The sequence below is a fragment of the Parasteatoda tepidariorum genome, chromosome 8, assembly GCF_982258835.1.
Source record: "Parasteatoda tepidariorum strain Cologne lab strain chromosome 8, Ptep-v5.0, whole genome shotgun sequence".
NCBI lineage: Eukaryota > Metazoa > Arthropoda > Arachnida > Araneae > Theridiidae > Parasteatoda > Parasteatoda tepidariorum.
This window is the reverse complement of record NC_141762.1, coordinates 51,889,815-51,909,758: the sequence shown is the minus strand read 5'-3', so window position 1 is coordinate 51,909,758 and position 19,944 is coordinate 51,889,815. Positions and strand designations below refer to the sequence as shown.

The 19,944-nt window shown below is 25.5% G+C and overlaps 2 protein-coding genes across 4 annotated transcripts in view; one reads left to right on the top strand and one right to left on the bottom strand.

Annotated features, from left to right (window-relative positions):
- The first annotated feature begins 517 nt into the window (after nucleotides 1–517).
- Nucleotides 518–13,754, top strand: LOC107450248 (UDP-glucuronic acid decarboxylase 1). The gene is made up of 10 exons (XM_016066008.4): nucleotides 518–813; nucleotides 1,678–1,735; nucleotides 4,471–4,606; nucleotides 5,509–5,689; nucleotides 5,888–5,992; nucleotides 6,581–6,762; nucleotides 7,476–7,595; nucleotides 8,849–9,011; nucleotides 11,048–11,151; nucleotides 13,387–13,754. The coding sequence occupies exons 1-10, from the start codon at nucleotides 744–746 to the stop codon at nucleotides 13,471–13,473; spliced, it is 1,206 nt and encodes a 401-aa protein (XP_015921494.1). The 5' UTR covers nucleotides 518–743; the 3' UTR covers nucleotides 13,474–13,754.
- A 4,675-nt stretch (nucleotides 13,755–18,429) lies between these two features.
- The window catches only part of LOC107450243 (DCC-interacting protein 13-alpha), a 36,710-nt gene continuing 35,195 nt past the window's right edge, over nucleotides 18,430–19,944 (bottom strand). For all 3 annotated transcript variants that reach the window (XM_043049898.3, XM_043049900.3, XM_043049899.3), the window contains one exon: nucleotides 18,430–18,650. In XM_043049898.3, coding sequence (XP_042905832.1) covers nucleotides 18,519–18,650 — 132 coding nt within the window. In that variant the 3' untranslated portion in view covers nucleotides 18,430–18,518. The remainder of the gene's footprint in view (nucleotides 18,651–19,944) is intronic.

The window sequence follows — 19,944 nt, the reverse complement described above, 5'->3', positions numbered from 1 at the left end:
TTCTTATTGTGTCAAACATTCTGTATTCATAAATTTAAATATTCTTTTTTCAAGTACAGTTGATTGAATTTCAAATTCCAAGTAATAGTTCATTTTGTTACAATTAACAAAATTTTCTTGCATAAAATTGCAATAATTATATATTTTTTAAACAAAATCTTTATTTATAGTTATAATTGCTTTTTGTTTTTTTAAATTGACTTTTAAGGGGGAGCATGGTGTAGGGCCCGACCTAGGGACGAAATAATACTCATCAAAGTAATTTTTAGGTTGGAAATAACAAATAATAATATTTTGAAATAATTTTCGAGTTCAATAATTTTCGAAGAGTATATTTTTCTTTTCTTCTCTTTTTTTCAAAATTCTTGTCCTTTCCTTTTCCTTAATTCTTGTTCCAAAAACTATAAACGTGCTGGCAATGCCATTACGCATCAATCAATCATTCATTTCTCTATCTTCACTATCTCATTTCATTAATCACTCTCTGAGATTTATTTATAGCAGGTTTTGCAAGCATGACGTCAGGGCGGACGGTAACAAAAATGAACAACCGGAAGCTAATCAATAAAGTTATCAAGATGCATTGTTTACAAACTTAAGAGCAAAAACACGGAAGGTAGTTTGAATATTCCGTGTTTTAAAATGTTATACGTATTTCAATTCATTTTATATTCCTCCTTGAGACTGAGGAGTTAATATTTTATGACATTTGTAATTTATTCCTTCACTGATCGTTATTTATTATGCTAAATCGTTTCAAATTCAACATGAGATTACTCTGCATATTTCTTTTCGTAGTTCTGCTTCTTGCCGGTAAGTTATTTTATAATTTTAAATATTCGATAGACTTTTAAACAGTATCTACAATGGAAGCATTTTCTCTTTATTTTGTTAAAATATTTACAATTATTATTATCTGCGTGAGATAAGAAAAAAATTTCAAAACAAGTAGAAATATATTTACCCAAATGAGTTAAATTAGAAATGCAACTAGTAATTAATGTTATAAATAAGTATTTCTAATTTTATTCATAAAAAATTAATGCTATAAAAAATTTTATTATTTGCGAAAGTTGCAAGAATCACTGAAATTATTAAAGTGTAAAGTCCTAAGTTTTTAAGAGAAAAAAAATTAATAAGATTTATATTCGAAAAATGTAAACCAATTTCTTATGCTAATTAGTCAGTGTCATCACGCAAAGAAAAATTATAAAAATTAAACTTATAAATAATATAAACAATACAAATTAATAATGCATGAACAATTAATAATATATAAGCAATTAATTATGATACAAATTATTCTAAACTGAACTTGTATTTAGTATAATAAATAAATACCAATGATAATACTTATATTAAAAAAGGAGCTATAAAAAACCTTCACCTATAACCATAAGGGCACCTATTTCCTGTTACTGAAATAACAATAGTACCTGTTACTCAATTAATCAAGAAACATTGGCATCAAAGATAGCATGTTGATTTTCTATGAATCTCATAAACAGATAAATACCACTGATTACTATTTTATTTTAACTTTTTCAAAACTTATTGCTTTTCTTTACACTCATTCAATTTTTAAAATAAATATATGAATCAATTATTTTAAGTAACTTTTAATGTAGTTAAAATAAATCATTTTTCTATTAATTAATTATTTTTCTAATTTTTCAGTTGTACTTAGCTTCAAATATCTTGCTGATGCATTGGAAAATTCAAAATTAAATCCTAGGTAAGTTTATGCAAAGAATTTGTTATATATATATATATATATATATATATATATATATATATATATATATATATATATATATATATATATATATATATATATATATATATAATTATAATTGCTATTGAGCCTGAAAATTGAAATTACTATGAGCCTAAAATAAGAATTTATTTACAAAAGTAGATTTTATTATTCTGAGGAAAATTTTGCAGATTTTTTAAAATTTTTTTATGTGCCAAATATAGAAGTCTCAGAATTGGACTGTTCGGCAACATATGAACCCAGAACTTATTTTTTATGTTCATTATATTGATGAACTTTCATATTAGTATTCCCATTGGTTTTTTCAATAAAATCTTTTTTTTTAGTTTTACAGTTTTTTTTAAATGAAAAAAGTTTTTTTGTTGCTATGCGGACAAATTTTAGAGGGAATAAAAATGGATACATATAGGGTGAATGAGGAAAGACCTGGTACCTGAAATCTGACTTATTTGTTCTGCTTTCTTATTCTTGCTGACTCTCAACTACACTCTACTAAGAAAGAAAAGGAAACTGCTAAAATGTCATGTTGTTGTTTAATTCTGTGTGTCTGTCTAGATAAGTTTTTTCACTGTGTCACATTTCTAATGTTCTTTTGTTTTTAAATCATGTTTATTTATTTGCTCATTACCGTTATAAAAAATATTTTTAGACGCAGTTTCTTATGCATTTACTTAGGATTCATATCCTGACAATCAATAAGGATTTAGTAGGAGCATAGTTTGTTTTGTTTCAATAATCTCTGTTCTTGAGAAAAGACTAGGCAGAACAAATTTCTGTTTGTCTAGGTGCTACCCTCACCTTATAAAATTAAACTAAACTCAGTGGCGCGACAGCCCATGGAGGGCCAGGGCCTACTGTGCCCATCTCAGTTTTCTTGGACTCTGGGGTGCAGGAGCAGACGTTCCCGTCAGGTGGTCAGCCGAACGCGAAACCCCCAGTGTTTAGTTCCCAAATATGCTTCGTACTCATTTATTGACCCTCTGAAGGGATGAAAGGCTGAGTCAACCTTGCCCGGCCTGAGGATGGAACCCAGGATCTGTGGCACGGGAGCTCGAAGCGCTACCACTCCTCCACCGGGCCTCCTCTCCTTATAAAACCAATTTAAAATATCAGGTGAAGAAGAAAAAAAAGAATCGCTATCAAGGAAAAGAAGTTGTTTAACAGTAGCTATAAAAAAAATCATAACTAAATGACTAAAAAGAAAAGTTCATGAATGACCATTATAAGATAACAGATTATTAAAAAAACTAAACCCTTTATTGATATTTTTTCCTGTGAAAGCAGATAAATGCATATCATATGCTGATTGTTTATATCGTAACAATGCATCCTCCACCTCGAAAAGAAATAGTAAATAAATAAAAAATGGTAAATCCAACATGATAAGTGTTTTTCGTTCACCCACTAAAGCTGCAGTGAAGTGGAAAACGAAGATAATGTGAATTGTGTGCATAATATTCTTAAATTGTCATATCAAATAAAAATGTCTGTTAATATTTCACTGAAATTCTAGTTCTATTTCGAAACTTCCAATAGAGTTTACATAAATGCTCCAAGTCTTACCCCACTACCATTGCAAGATTAGGTGATTTTACTTTTTCTAGGGGAAAAAAATCATTTATAAAGAATAGTACATTTTTAACTTTTTAGGAATGATAATAAACAATAAATATCTTGTTTGTATCTCACAGTTACTAGGTTGACCTATTTAGCACCAACAGGCTTTCGATTCTAAGTTACACAATCTTACCCTACTTTCCCCTCTATATGATATTTGTGTTTAGTGATTGCTGTATTTTTTAGCATTAAATTGTATTACAAATTTAAATTAAATGAGAAAACCCTTAATTTTAAGCAAAATGTAGTTAGAAAATATAAGTTTCTATTGTACTTTTACATGTTTGTTATTTGCAAAACAAATTTACATGAAGATTTAAATTTTGTAGTGTTTTCCTACTAAAAAATTCCTACCACAACACTGTGTGGAAACTAGCCTCAAATATAGCTATATTAAATCAAATATAACTATATCAAAACCACAATAGGTTAAAAAATGTTCAATCTTTTTAAATTAAAAAGAGAGAGAAGGTACAAGAAATATTTATGAAAGCAATTAAAGTTTACTAGGTGTATTATTGATTATAAAGTACAATCTCATTCGACAAAGGATCTATAAAAGTTGAATATTTGAAGTAATTCAAAAAATAAATAAATAAATAAAATTCTGAAACTACATTAAGACAATTATCCTTTTATTTTATAATCTAACATGGTCCTAAGTATGATTTACAATTTCAGTGCACAGACCTTATATTTAACTAAGAAATATAATAACGTTTTAAAAAAATCCTTTATTATTTTTTCCTCAAAAATATTCAGATTTTTCAATTTTAAGTCTTATAACTATTAACAGGTTATGTTTAATTAAAATAATGAGTACCAACTGTGATTTTTTTTGATGTAGTGGTAACCAGTATTTATAGATCTCTGTCTTTCTGTAATGAGTTCCCAGAAAAAAACTATAATATAATTAATTAAAACCTATAAATATTATTGATGTTTAAAACATAAACTGTAATGGAAGATTATTCTGAATATTTTAATGTATTTTTGATTCTACAAAACCACTTTATGGTGTTGTAAAAAATGAAGGTTATAAGATTGTTGTTTATATTTTTCTTCTTTTTCTTTAGAGATGATTTTCACTTTGAAATGCTGAATCAGAAAGTAGAAAATCTAGCAGCACAAGTCAACAGACTTCAAATGATTACTTCTAAATCTTACCCAAAAGTAAAATCATTAGGATTCAATGAAAGAAAAAGAATATTAGTAAGATTTTCTTATTTTAAATTTTTACTTTTAACTGATCTGGTTATGTAGGTTAGTATGGTTTAAATCACTTAATTTGTTTTTAAAAAAAATCAAATTTAATCACTTAATTTTTAAAAAAAATAAATAATGATTTAAATTACTTGAGTTTTAAAAAAAATCATTTTTTAAAATCAAAAGTATTGTTATAATATTTTAAATAATAGTATTACAATAGTGGTATGTAATAAAATTTTCCGTTTTAATATCTTTTAATAAATATTGCAATTATACTCATTTTGTTTAATTTTTTTCAATGTGAGTGCTTTTAAAACATATTTAATCTGTAACTAATGCATTTAAATAATGAAGAAAAACTAATTCTGAGAGTAATGTAGAATAATTTTTTTTAATGTTTTCGAATCTAAATTTGTTTATTCTTCATTTGATTTTTTTTAATGAATTAGCTTCTTAACTTTAAAGTCATGATGGTATTTTATAATGGGGGAGCTTGAATTACATTATTATTTTATTTCTTCAGTGATTAGTTTGTATTAATTAGTTAAGAATAGTAACCATTTTTAGTGAGAAGTATTAAACATTTTTGTATTATTGTTGATGCACTTAATCAGAGCCTAAATTGATAAACATTAAAAAAAAATCAATTTAAAAAAAATATATATTTTTTTAAGAACTGTTGCTTAAAAATTAGACAAATATATTTAGCTATCAAACACATAACAAAAATACAGAAATGTTAAACAAACTTGGTAAAAAAGATAATTTCTTTCTTTATTTAAAAATTATCATTTTTCCCAAGCCAGTTTAACATTTCTGTATTTTTATTACGTATTTGGTGGCTAAATATAAAGCTAATTCTGAAAATAAATTATTTTTAAACAATGTGTCTTTAAATGATTTAGATTACTGGTGGAGCTGGTTTTGTTGGTAGTCATCTTGTTGACCGTTTGATGTCTGCAGGCCATGAAGTTACTGTTGTAGATAATTTTTATACTGGTTCGAAGAGAAATATTGAGCACTGGATCGGACATGAAAATTTTGAATTAATTAGACATGACATTGTTAACAGTTTATATGTTGAAGGTAATCAAACAAACAATTATTTTGAAAGTTTTTTTAAAAGTTTTTTTACTTTTTGAAAGTTTTTTTTACTTTTTTTTAAAAATTATGCTTTCATTAGAATTTTTTTACTATGTTAATGAAATATGCTTTAATTTACTATGCTAATTTTTCTATACTAAGTTATATATTATTGAATCGTAACTTTTTCCCCCCTCTAAGTGGATCAGATTTATCACCTTGCTTCCCCTGCCTCCCCACCTCACTACATGCTGAATCCTGTGAAGACAATTAAAACAAACACAATTGGTACTAATAATTTATTAGGTAAGTTATTATTTCAAAAGTGTTCAAGTGTTATATACATTCTATTTAAAAAGTGAGTGCAATTTTTCTAGTTTAAATTGAACTGTTGTATTTACTTCATTTATCAAATATCTAAAGATTGATACTGAAGTAAGACTTCTTAAAACCAAAACTATTATCTTTTCAAATTCTCTAAGCTTTCAACAACTTGCATTAATAGATACATTCACTATTCAGTTTATCCTTAAAAATCACTTAAATTTCTATTTGTTACATACTTCATAACATATTTATCTGTTTATTACATATATAGATAAATATCTTATTCCCCAACAATCAACTATTTGTTTGTCTTTTAACAGTTCCTTAAATTGTTTTCGAAGTTTAACTAAAAGAGTTAGGACTGTCTATTTAGAATTTTAATTTTATTTATTTACTTATTATTTAGTCTTTAACTAACTATATCAACAGCAATTGATTCAATTCATAGTCAAAATCACTTCTTTCTACAAAAAATTATTGTATATTCTATACTACATTACTTTATTACATCTGCCATACATATGCTTGCCTTTTAACAAAATTGCAATTTCTTAAATCACTTTTAAGGTTTAGCTAGAAGAGTTGGAGCTAGAATATTAGTTGCCTCCACTTCTGAAGTGTATGGTGATCCAGAGATCCATCCCCAAACAGAAGATTATTGGGGGAATGTAAATCCAATTGGTCCTCGTTCATGCTATGATGAAGGAAAAAGAGTTGCCGAGGCTTTGAGTTATGCATATGCCAAACAAGTAATTTTATAAATATTTAAGGTTGATAGATTTTTACATTTTTAAACTGAAGTTTTAAAGGAGAAGAAAGCCTTTAACTTCATAGTTTAAAAGAAATATCGACAAAATTGTTACAAAAAATTTCAAGGCACTTTTTACAAAATATTATTTTAATATTTTGTAATTTAAGTGTGAACAATTTTTCTCAAAGAAACATAAAATATGCAAACAATTCAGTTTTTAGACATTTTATTTAAGCTAATATTATTTTTTAAATATTGTCATTGATGCTTAAGTTGAATTACAAAAAAAAGTTGACATTTTATTTAAATAGGCTTTGTAAAAATCAATATTTTCATTTAGGTTTATTAAAATTAACATTTTTTACTAAAATTAACATTCGTTATCATTTATTAAATTAACAAGATGCCCATTTTCAAAATGAAATTATAATTAACAAAAATGAAAAATTTTGCTTAAACTCTAATTAGAATTATACTATGGTTAACAGCTATAATTTTTTCCTTTGTTTTCTTTTCCTTAGAAGTTTAAGCCATAAAAATCAAACATTAAAAAATACATTTACCAAATTGTTTGTTAAATCAAACAAATATTTATTTATATGCATAATATTTTAATTTCTAATAGTAAATACTTTTTTATTTACTTCAATAAGCTAATTTGAAATATCATGCAACTAAGATTTAAAATTACAATTTACTTTTTTCTTAAAGGAAAATGTTGAAGTCAGAGTAGCTCGAATCTTCAATACTTATGGACCAAGAATGCACATCAAAGATGGGAGAGTAGTTTCAAATTTTATTCAACAAGGTCTGCAAAATCATTCAATAACTGTGAGTAAATTTAATGCAATTGAAGAACTGAATCTGTGAGGGTTCTAAGTCTCATTTTAGTGTAATAGAATAAATACAAGTGTAAAGTATATACCATACATTGAAAATGTAATATTAAAATTGTGGCATGTCTTTACTTCTAGCCGGCAAGCTTCTAATTGATTAAATAAATTTCTAATTCTCATTTATATTGTTTGTATCATAGTGTTTGCACTCTTGACATTTTAACTTGCTACCAAATTCTAACATAAATTAAAAAAATGTATACAGTCTGAGAAATTTTGTCGGTTATGCTTAACTATCAAATCATGTTAATGTTCAAAAAATTTCTCAAAGGTTTTCTGGTTTCTAATGGTGAAACTTCATGAAACTGCATTAACTTTGTGTATACATAATTTTGCATCACATTAACTAAGTATTCATTCTTGCTTACAAGTGTATAACAATATTCTATAGAAAAAGCATTATTTTAGTTGGAAATAAATCTTTTCTATAAAATTTCCGCCATGTATGTTGTCAACAAAAATGCTGGGGAAAAAACATGTAACTCAACAGACTTCAATACATTAGGTTAAATCAGTTTAAAACATATTATTCTCATACATATCCTTAGCATCTTAAAATTAAACTTGGATCTGTTACTACCTTTTAAATAATTATTTAAAATTGTACCAAAACAATTTTGAAGTAAGTAATAAATTTTATACAGTTTTTAAATTATTTTATATTGAAATTTACTACATTGGGTGCTAATAAATTTTGTCAGTGTATTGCCCTATAAAAATTATGATAATGTTAACTGTTCACCATGTTAAATGATGAAGGGAATTGAATTGATCATAAGCTCAAGTTTTTTAATATGCAATTATAACAGCAGTTATAATCTTATATTAGTTTTAGTTAAGCAGTTTTTATATACAATTATCAATTGCTAATTGTATATTTTAAACTGCTTTTCTGTTTGATCACATTTTATTAGAATTGTTTTTTTTTTTTTTTGTGATAAGAAAGTGATTCTAAGTGTGAAGAAAAGAAATAGGCCTTGATAATTATATTAATTTTGGTTTCTTTTATTGCAAATATAGCTTTTTGTAAAGTTTATGATAATTTGATTCCCTAGCTTGTAGTATGATACATTTAAAATATTTCTCATTTAAATTATCTATTAATTATTTCATTTTTAAAAATTATATTTCAAGTCAAATAGAAATGACCTTATTATTTATTGTTGAATCTTTTTCTTTTATTTCTAGATTTATGGATCAGGCAAACAAACACGTTCATTTCAATATATTAGTGATTTAATAGATGGTTTAGTTTTGCTAATGAATAGCAATTATTCCAGTCCTATAAATATTGGAAATCCTGAAGAATATACTATTGAACAACTAGCCACTGTTATAAAAGACATTGTCGGTAAGTTAATTTTAAAAAGTTGATATTTTAAAACATAACTTGTAAAGTTGTATAAAACATAATTAATCTGTTGGTACTGCACTTTTTCTCTGGTAATTATTTTTTTTTTAACCCTTACCTCAAATTTTAAAGTTGCTACTTCTTTTTAGTTGAACAAGAAAGAATATAAATTGTATCAACAAATATTAATATAATACTTTATCCTTGATACTATTATTAGAACTTCTATGAAAGACCACTTTAATATTGTACCTATTCTGATGACGAGTTTTTAAGGATACTAACCTTTTGCCTTGTCAATTTTATTTTTAAAAGTCCTCTAGGAGATAACAGAAAAGCTCTATAAACAAACCATAAATAGCATCTTATCCAAAAAATTTCATTCATTTTATCTATTATTAAAAGGGAAAAAAATCTTCTGCAAGAAAGGTTAACATGTAAGCAATTGAAAAATTTTCTGTGACTTATACCATTTAAATTTGTTTTAAAAGCTTATAAGCCTGGCTTTTTTAAAGATATAGTTATAGTAATTATTACTTTAAATATTAAATAATAGTTTTAAAACAAAAAAAATAGTTATTTTTCTCGTCATTAGTGCTATTTTAATAAATTATTCTAATTATTAACTTTATAATTTCACTTTCTATTGTATAAATAATATTTTTTTAATAGTCTGAATGGTTTTAAACTTTTAGAGATATAACTCTGAAAATGAACTTTTTATTTGATCTAGGATGATGAAAAATTATAAATATGAACTTCTGATTATCCAAAAATTAAAATTTATGAAATAGGTCAAGTTCTATTAAATCATTATCAGTATTTTTTTATATTTTTGAATTTGCCTTTGAAATTTGATGAAAAAACTTCTTAGTTATCAGTTATTAGATTGAGTACAGGATATGAAACAGTAAATACAGTACAGAACCCGTTATCCGGAAATCAGAAAACCGGAAAACCAAAAAACCGGAACAAAATTCGATAAATTTTCCCGCCATTTAAAAAAAAATAAATAAATAATTGTCATATGATTTTAGGATTTTTCTTTCTTTTTTGAAAGATGTTTACCTTACCATCATTTTGGAAACAATCATTAGTGCATTACTCCATCGTTTTTTCTTCTTTTTAAGATTATTTCCAAAAAAAAATTTTTTTTAGTTGGGTTTAACAATAAAAAAAACGGCTTTTTGTAGCGATTCAGAAAACCGGAAAAATCAGTTATCCGGAATAGCGATGGTCCCGATCGTTCCGGATAATCGGTTCCCTACTGTATATAGTTTACTTTTTCAGGTACTTTACTGTGAAATATCTAAAATTTTATTACTTTTTATTTTTCTTAAAGCAATGCTTTTGATGTCCATTTTCAGACAACCATTTTTTCAAGAAACTGTAAAAAGCTGGAATTTTTAGAGAACTTTAAAAAAAATACTTAGAGAACTTACTGGAAAATCTGAAACTCTCTGAGAAATTTGCAATCATTTCAGGAAATTCTTAGAATATTAACAGTATAATGATTATATACTACTTATCTCTATGTATTTCAATCCATTATTAGGCATTAAATCTGTTTTATACAACCTAACGTAATTTTATCCAGTGGTTCTCATTTATTTTTCTTATCATTAGTGCTATTTTAATAAATTATTCTAATTATTAACATTGTAATTTCACTTTCTACTGGCAGTTTTCTTTTAATTGTATTAATTTTTTTTAAAATTAATTTTATAAACATTTTTAACGATTAATTATTATCTAGAGCTTATATAAAAACTAGTTTATTAAATATAAATTTTTGTTTAATATGAAACTTTTAGACTTGAAATGATGAACTATTTTTGATTGAAAAAATTAACAATTTTAATTTTTGCATTGATATGCAAATTTTTAGATTGCTGTTTAAAAAAAAAAAAAGACTAATTTAAATCGTTTTCAAATTTTACTTTAAGAATATCAAAGAATCTAGGTTTGTTTGGATAGAGACCAACTTGAATTAAGTACCTTTCAACCCTAAATAAAGGATAATTCTTTTATTACAGGTGGATCTAGCCCCATAGTCAAACAGACAGGAATCCAAGATGATCCTCGAAGAAGAAAGCCAGATATAAAGAGGGCTAAACTCTATCTTGGTTGGAGTCCTAAAGTAAGTTTTTATGTTGCCAAAATCATATTTTAAGTACAGTCAATATATTACAAAGCAGAGGACATTTAAACAAAATTATGGTGTGTATTGAAAAAAATAGCTATATGACATAAAGGATTTGTGCATTTTTCACTCTCTTGATATTAGTAGTTACCATGCAAGCAATAATAAAGGAATGATAACCAAGTAGCTGTCAAATTCATTTATTCTATTTCTGTAACTGGCATTCCTTTTAGTTAATATTTATGTGAAATGATATGCCCCATAAAGACATCAAACAGAAACTTCATACAAGTATATATTTTGTGCTATATATGAAGGAAAATAAACATTCTGATTGTACAAAAATGGAAAAAGTTTCAGTTCTATGAATAACTTTTGTCAGTGTCAAAAATAAAATGATGGAAGAAAAAAACGAGAACATCTTGAAACAAAAAACAAATTGGTTTAACCAATAAGTGAAAAGAGACAAGTTTGAACAACATAATCAGATATTCCTGAATTATCAATTAATTTCTTTCCTTTATTTAATTCCCTTGTTTTAGCTCATTCCTTTCTTCTTATTTGTTACACCATTCTTTTTCTTGTTGCAACTTGTTTGTTTTGTGTTTTACTTTTATCATTCTGTGTTTTGACACAGAAGATTTTTTATTTACAGAATCAAAACTATAGTATGTCCATTATTTGAGCTTTATTCATGTTTAGTTTTATTCTGAAGCTGCATAGTCTTATGTTTTTTCTGTGGAAGTTTTAAGTGGTAATAAAATCTATAGACATTTTGAAAGAATATTTGAAGAGTACTCTTTACGTGTCAAGAGTTCCAAGAATTGCATTGAACCTTTTTGCGAAGAATGCATGGCCCTTGGAAATGAATTAAACAAAACAAAAAAAACTTGACATAGACCAGCATTGCGAAAGTGGGTGACCCTATCAAAAGACCGCTGTGCAAACGTAGACAATATTTTTGCCACATAAAAGCTTATGATATAATGATTTGGTACACACCCTCGTCACTAAAACCTTTTTACAATCTGCTTGCAATGCGTTCTCTATTGAGAGACAATCTTCATTTCTAATTCAGTAGGGGCTAGTCATAATATAATTTACATACGCATAATTTAAATTCTATTATAACGTCTGTCAGCAATGCCTCCCATAGAATGAGACACTAAGAAAAGACGTTAAAATACCTACTCTACAAGCCCGATAGTTAAAACATATATATTGATCTGCAACAGCATGGATGAATTCTAAGATTTTTCCGTAGAGCCCTTGATGAGTTTTATTGTATTTACTGATTTTTGTTTGCAAGGTAAAAATAAATCTACGGCACCCACCGCCGTGCCGCAATAATTCTGCTACCGAGCTCAGCAGTCTAAATATATTATTGTGTGACTTACCCATTTTCACTAAGCTCCTAACTATTATTATTTATTACAAACTATTTATATTATTTACAAGAACTAAAACTATTGTTTCAAACAGCAGCCAAAAAGATTTATGAATCTGTTGGCATTGTGCAATTAAATCATTATAGGAAATATGCCTAAGCAAGTATCCCTTCAACGCTTTTTAATCTCATTAAATTGGCATAATAAAATAGCCTTTGCCATATTTTTTATTAACTGTATCTTACAGTTTTTAAAGTCTTTTTATTTATACAAGAACTACCTAATTATACTTTCATATTTCCTATTATCATATAATGGAAATATATTACATACAAAAACCATCAGTGCCCCATTCTTTAATGAAGTTTGCAATATTTGGTACAAATTCCTACTTATATGAAGTTACTAATTTTTAGAATTTAATGTAAATATTCTTTAAATGATTTTCTAAACATTATTTTTTATGAAAAACATCCTTCACTACAAATTATGTAGTTGAACAGAAATAGATATGAGCTTTGTCTTGAAAAAATAAAAATCAGTAAGCTTTAACCTTAATTATAAAATGGAAATCAGTCTTTATTTTCTATTGTGAATCTTAATTTACTGATTTCTTTTTTTACCCTTTTGTAAAAAACATAAGTCACATACATACATTCCTTTACAACTTCTAATTAAAAAATAATTATGCACAATGTTTAAAGAAGTATTAAAATGAAATTTCATTGGAAAAATGCATTCCTAGAGATTTAGTAAACTATGCAAATTGAAATATATCTAAAATTGAATAAAATAGATCTATGGCAACTTATAATTTCAAAGTGAAATTTTTTTTAATTTTCAGGTTCCACTGAATGTTGGTTTAAGAAAAACTGTTGAGTATTTTGAAAGAGAATTAGTAAAAGAAAATGCCAAAGATATAGGATTTTAAAAATTACTCATATTTCATTGCATTGTTATTACCATTATCATCTCATCTAAATAATCTATTGATGTTACAAATGTATTATAGAAGATTTATCATTGCTTAGATCATTTTGTTGAAAATGATGTTCTTTGATGTTTCTAAACATACACGAAGTTGTGACACCTTGTATTCTTATATATTTTCAAGATTGAAGCATATTTTGAAGCTTCTAAGAGCTTATGTCAATGTCATGTAAATAAATAAGTCCTGAATTTTGCCACCATTAAAATTTGTTTGGATATAAATTCTTTACTTTTAAATGTTATTATCAAGCACATAATTGCTATACAATTTTTAAGATTTTAATTACTAAGTAAATTAAAATATATCACACTAATGATATGGCAATGTCAGTGCAAGAATGTTACAACTCAAAACACTGACTTTTTAAACAAATAGAGTCAATCAAAATGAATGTCAATAATACTAAGATTTACATTTCAAAATGAGAATTAATGCATAAATTCAAAAAATATACACATTACCACGATATTTTGAATGTAATCATCTGTTTAATATGCACTTTGTATTTCAATTCCTACTATAAGTTCACACTCGCCCTATATATATTTATATATCTTGCTCAATTTTCAATCATTAATAAAATACTTTTTATTCATTCTCTCAAGTTCAAATACATTTTTTTAACCTGTAGTGGATGGCACTTGATGTAAATACAGTTTTTTCAAATATTAATTCATTAATTAAATTTAATTAATTAATTTTTCAATTTCTACTATTAGTTCACACTTGTTATAATTTTTATTTCATTTTTAATATGACAAATTAAATTAAATTTTTCTTTGTTGACCTAAGTAGGAATTGACTTTAAAAAAATTTTTATATAACTTGTTTTTACCCAGTCAGTAATGCAATTATTGTCAAATCTTGTGTTATATGTTTCTATAACAAGAACTTCAATAACAGCAGCATAAGCCCTTCAAGTTAGTCATGGTCACTTACCTTCTAAAACAGGTGCCTTAATGTAATTCAAAATTATATGGGAGTTACATCTGGGGATCATAGTGGCCAAAGTGATAGTTATCTGCAACCAACCGACTATAGTAGAAACAAGTTAATAAGGGGTTTTCACATGAACTAATTGTCCCAGACTATTACAGCAATTGTGTTTATGAGACCATTTAACTTGAGCACATTAAATTTTGCAGTGTGTTTTCAATTAATTAAATCTTGAAAATTCTAATAGTGATTACATTTTGTAAAAGGTTTGAAATCTCAGTTTTCATTTTGACTTATTGTGTCATATTTATGTGAAGAACTGTCAAATTCTCATTTTCAGAGTTAGCTCATATAAGAGATTAGAAAGCTAACTTTTGATATTGATAACAATTTTGTCTTTATTTTACACACTATTTTATTTTAGTATGAGGTTTCACTCATACATATGAACTAGTTCAGCTTCTTTAATGAATCGAGCTACTTGCAAGCACCTTGGCTTACCTGCATCACACTGACCAGTTTATAAGCCAACAAAAGAATTCACTTTGTGATTTTTTTCCCTTCATTTACTGACCTTAAAAAGAGTACTGAATCTTGGAAGTATTTCAGTGATTTAATATATATGCATATTGTAGAAAAAAATAAAAGTAAAGGTTCACTGTTTTACATCACATCAGCTTTATTTAAATAAACCTTATCTTTACAATCAGCTGCCCAATGCCTAAAACTGAGTAAAATGGCTTAGGTTATTTCAACCCAGTAGAAATGGAAAGCATCTCTTTTAAGAGAGGTAATTGATAAGAACTATAATTCTTGACTACATCTAGGCAAAGTTAGTGCAATAAAAAATTTTGGTTATCTTCCAGTTGAATAATTTTTGAAGGGACAATAAATTTGGAATAAAACTGATTGCAAGGAAATCATACGGTTTCAGAGCAGGTAGTAATGCTACCTAGTAATAAAAATTTTAAAAATATTAATTTTAATTATTTCTTTAGTATTTAGTTTGTAGTATAATAATATTAAATAGAAAACGGATGCAATTAATTTTAATAGTTATTGAAATCTTATTAAGAAGAACATATATGGACACACTACCTAATGATTGTGAAAAATACACTAAAAATATGTAGCATTTTGCATGTCAATGATTTAAAATAAAACGGAATTTTAAGGTGAAATTAATATCAAAATAATAAATTAAGACATAGTTAACTGTACTATTTATTTCACAAAAGCAGTTAAACTTTTGACTGTACAAAATAGGTTGGTAGTGAGTGGAATATGAAACATGTGCAGACTTATTTTCATTTCCAAAATGTTTGAGGAGTAATTAATTCTTCATCACACTGACAAGGAAAAAATTGGAAATTTTGACTAATCAATTCCTGAATTTTATGTACAGTTATTTTTCACAAAAAGTTAACTATTTAATAACAATAAAATAACAACCATTTATGAAGAGCTAGTTAAAAAATGACATCACAAGATCAAACATTTCATTTTTCCCGCTTAAACATTGTAGATTTGACAAACATTACTTTGAGTTCACAGGCAAAAACACTTAATTGAGCGACTGATAACTCTTCAAGCACATAAAAAATACAAATGCATATCACAAAGCTTGTCTAATTTCTTTTTAAATCTATCACAAAACTATTAATAAACAATTATTGGTTCATGTGCAAAAAAGACACCACAATGCTACATTAGTTAAATCTGTGATTTGTCATGGATATTTGCCATCTGCACCAATTCTTACTTTAAAATCAAATTCTTCAAGCTTTAAAAAAAATCAGATTAAAAGATATTAAACGAATTATAGTTCAAAAATTTGAATCCATGTTTTTCTGAAACAAAGTTAATATTTTTAAAATTCAGTTTTTTTATCATTACGAAAAAATCAAGAATAAACAGTTAAATATTAAGTATAAAATTATTAGTTTAACACATATTTTACTTACAACAAGGTTTAATAATAAATTCTTTAAATTATTGCAAAAAATAAATTTTAAAACTAAAATCGAAAAAACATGGATGAAAAATAATGAAATTGTTATTATTACTTTTTATAAAGTTGAAATATTCTAATCCATTTAGATTAAAATGTAAGTCAAATTTTCAACCTTTTTCACAAACAACAAGAAATATGTACAGTTAAGCACTACGACCATATTAATTCGATTTACTTATATTACACACAAAACATCAATAAAATAACACTTTCAAATTGAATATGATAAATAAAATACATCAAAAAATGAAATGTTTCAATCGATAAAAAAGTTAATATATAAATGGGTAATATTAGTTTTAATGTCAGTGATGAAAAAGATAAAGGTGTAGATGTAGCAAAAGTGTCACTGAGGTTCAACAATTCAATATTACATTTAAATCAGTTATACTATATAACAAATCATATATAACAACTCGCACATTATGAATTTAAAACATGTTACTTTTTGTATTTATAATCAAACAATCGAGCATTTTAAGATAAATACTTTAAAATTTTTATCAAAATAAAAATTAAACGTTTGCAATCTTTAAAGATGTCAAAAATTTTAATTTTTGACTTAGCATTTCAAAGTTGAAAATTTCAGTAGTCGATTAGACAAATATTTAGTTACAAATAACTAAATATTTGTCTAATCTAGGTCAGATGAAAACAAAAATCAAACCAGCGATTAAGTTGAGTATTTAAAATATTGATAACAGCATGCTGTGATGCAGCTTATACAAATTATATAACAAAATTAATTTAAGATTGAAAGGGGACAATTTTTTGCTACACCTGGTAACATTTAAAAGATTAAATCTTTTTAAAATCACTTCTAGGTGAAAAGATTTAGTCACCAAAGATATATACCACAAATAGGACAATAAAACATAATTTGATGAAATTTTCATAGTAAGTTTATAAATTTTAAGACTAGATAACACACTTTCAAACACATAATATATATTTAAAATTGTTACGCACAAAGGAAAAATAAAATGTGATAAAATTATTTTAATAAGTAGTAGCTAACATACTTGCGATTTTCCATCTTTCTCTGAGATAAAAAAAAAATCTCATTAGAATAAAAAAAAACATCATAAAAATATTTTAAAATAATGTTGTTAATATATATTTATCTTAAAAATAATAGTGCAAAAATAAAACAGGTAGATCTAAATAATGGTATAATCTATTTCATAATTAGTAAAATAAAATAACTTAATATATTTTTCATAATTTTCATAGACATAAATTTTGATGTACTATTTATTTAATAAAATCAGTTAATAAGTATTAATTAAATTATAAGTATTTTTAACTTTTCAAGAATTTTTAAGAGTTACGATATTTACAAATAATATTTTAAAAATTTAATTTTTATTATTTTATAATGATTCAAATGTTTAAAAAATAATGTTGAGGCATTCCCATTATTTTCTAGTAACAGTTTAATATTCTTGTCATTCTGATAACAAAAGGAAAATGTGAATGCTAAAGCCATAATGTTTTGTTTGTTGTATTTTACAAATGTAGAACCAATAAATGTAACAAAAAAAACAATTCTTTAAGACTTATACGTTTATAATGTTATATTTTTTGTAAAAAAATTGTTATTCAAAATACCTTAAGCAGGTAAATTGTCCCTTATTGAAATACAATGTGGAAAGAAGCATGAAAAATTTAAAATCTTAATAAGTCAATTTAACACTTATATTTAACAGAATCAAAGCTTTTCAAAACTTATATCAAATTATATGGTCAATAGAAAATTAATAAAGCAAATAACTTTGTGCATACTAAATTACTAATTAATGCTAATAAAGGGTTAAATTTAATCTAAGTATTTTAATTGTTAAGTTACACCAGAATTCAAATTATCTTAAAAGAAAATAAATATATGACATTACATTATCGTACAACCATTTAAATAATCATTCTCACTAATGGCCAATCTTAAGTATTGCAGCAGTTATTTTAATGGCACCATGAGAAACCCTGGAGTCTATTTTATCTAACCAATCTAATTAAAAAATTATTTACAATATAATTATATTGCATCACTGGGTTCAGGAAGATCAGCATCTTTGCTTTTTTCTTTATCTGGTTCTCTTGGAATATTCTCATTTTGCTCAGGGGAAGAACTGTTTTTAGGATCAGCTACGCTATCCAAGTTTTGATCCTAAAAAAAGGTTTGATTTTTATATTGGAACTAATATAGTAATAAAATATTATTAAAATATATATATATATTAACAAAAATATTCAAATACAAATGCTGACCTTACAACAAATGATCTGTGTGTGAATCATGCATGTCTACTTACAGTATGTGTAAAAACATTTTTTAGAAAAATAATTATCTTTGTTTTAATATTATAAGTGGAATTACATACTGTATGAGGGGGGAAAAAACTAGTTTTTCCACCCTGGATCTTTCTAGCATACTTTTACAAATGAGCAAGCAAGTTTAGATCTAGCATAAAAACTAAAGCAAGTTGAGGTCTAGCATAAAGTACAAATACCGTCATAAATCAATAATGTTGTTGAAAAATTAGCTTGTAAACCGCATGAGATGCCACAATGGGCATTATTCTTATTATTCTAGTTTTTAAAATTTCTTTAATATCTTAAAATTATTACTATCTTTAACTCAAACTCATTATTAATCGAATCATATTTTTCAGTTAAGTTTCTTTTTATAAAAAGCGAACAATAAAATATTTTATATTCGCTTTTCATAAAAATTAAATAATTGATTTAATTTAAGTATAATTCGATTAATAATGATTAAAAAAGATGAGCTTAAGAAATGAAAGTAATTTTAAAAACTAGGAAATATGTAATGCCCATTGTGGCATCACACAACAATAATGGTGAGGCAATCAATTCATTCTTAAAATAAACATTTTTATCAAAGCGGAAAGGTTCCCAAACTTTTCCATGTTGTCACGTTGTACAAAACTTAAAATTGTCTTGCAGCAAACTCAGTCGCGTAATATTTCTTTCGAATATTTATTATATACCTTAAATGTATCTAAGACTGTGAAACAGCAATTATGGAAGAAATTAGTACAAACATAACATAGTTAATACAACTTCTACTAAAAAAAATCATTCAAGAATTTGAGTTGTAATTAATATGAAGATATATTATTATATTAAATATATCTTGAGGAGTGAAAATGATTTTGGATGAGCAGCCTTAAAACTTCTTTGAGCAGCAACAGATTAATGTGAAAGGATTAATATTAGAGCTAAAATCATGAAAACCTAGCAACACCTCAGGGTAACACTGCATACATTTTAAGAACACCTCTCATAGAATATCATGAAAATGTCTTTTGCTACCAAAGTATCAAAACGGTATTTCTAACTCAGTGGGATTTATTAAAATAAATCAAATATTCGTAACATTATAAAAAATATTCATAACATTATTTTGAGAGTAATTCAAAGTTACTAGAAGTAATTAA

What these genes read in the sequence shown, in the direction of transcription:
- LOC107450248 (XM_016066008.4), top strand. Translation starts at nt 744, where the DNA reads ATGCTAAATCGTTTCAAATTCAACATGAGATTACTCTGCATATTTCTT. An exon ending in TAACAGTTTATATGTTGAAG is followed by an intron (nt 5,690 to 5,887) that starts GTAATCAAACAA and finishes CCCCCCTCTAAG; the next exon opens with TGGATCAGATTTATCACCTT. An exon ending in TGGTACTAATAATTTATTAG is followed by an intron (nt 5,993 to 6,580) that starts GTAAGTTATTAT and finishes ATCACTTTTAAG; the next exon opens with GTTTAGCTAGAAGAGTTGGA.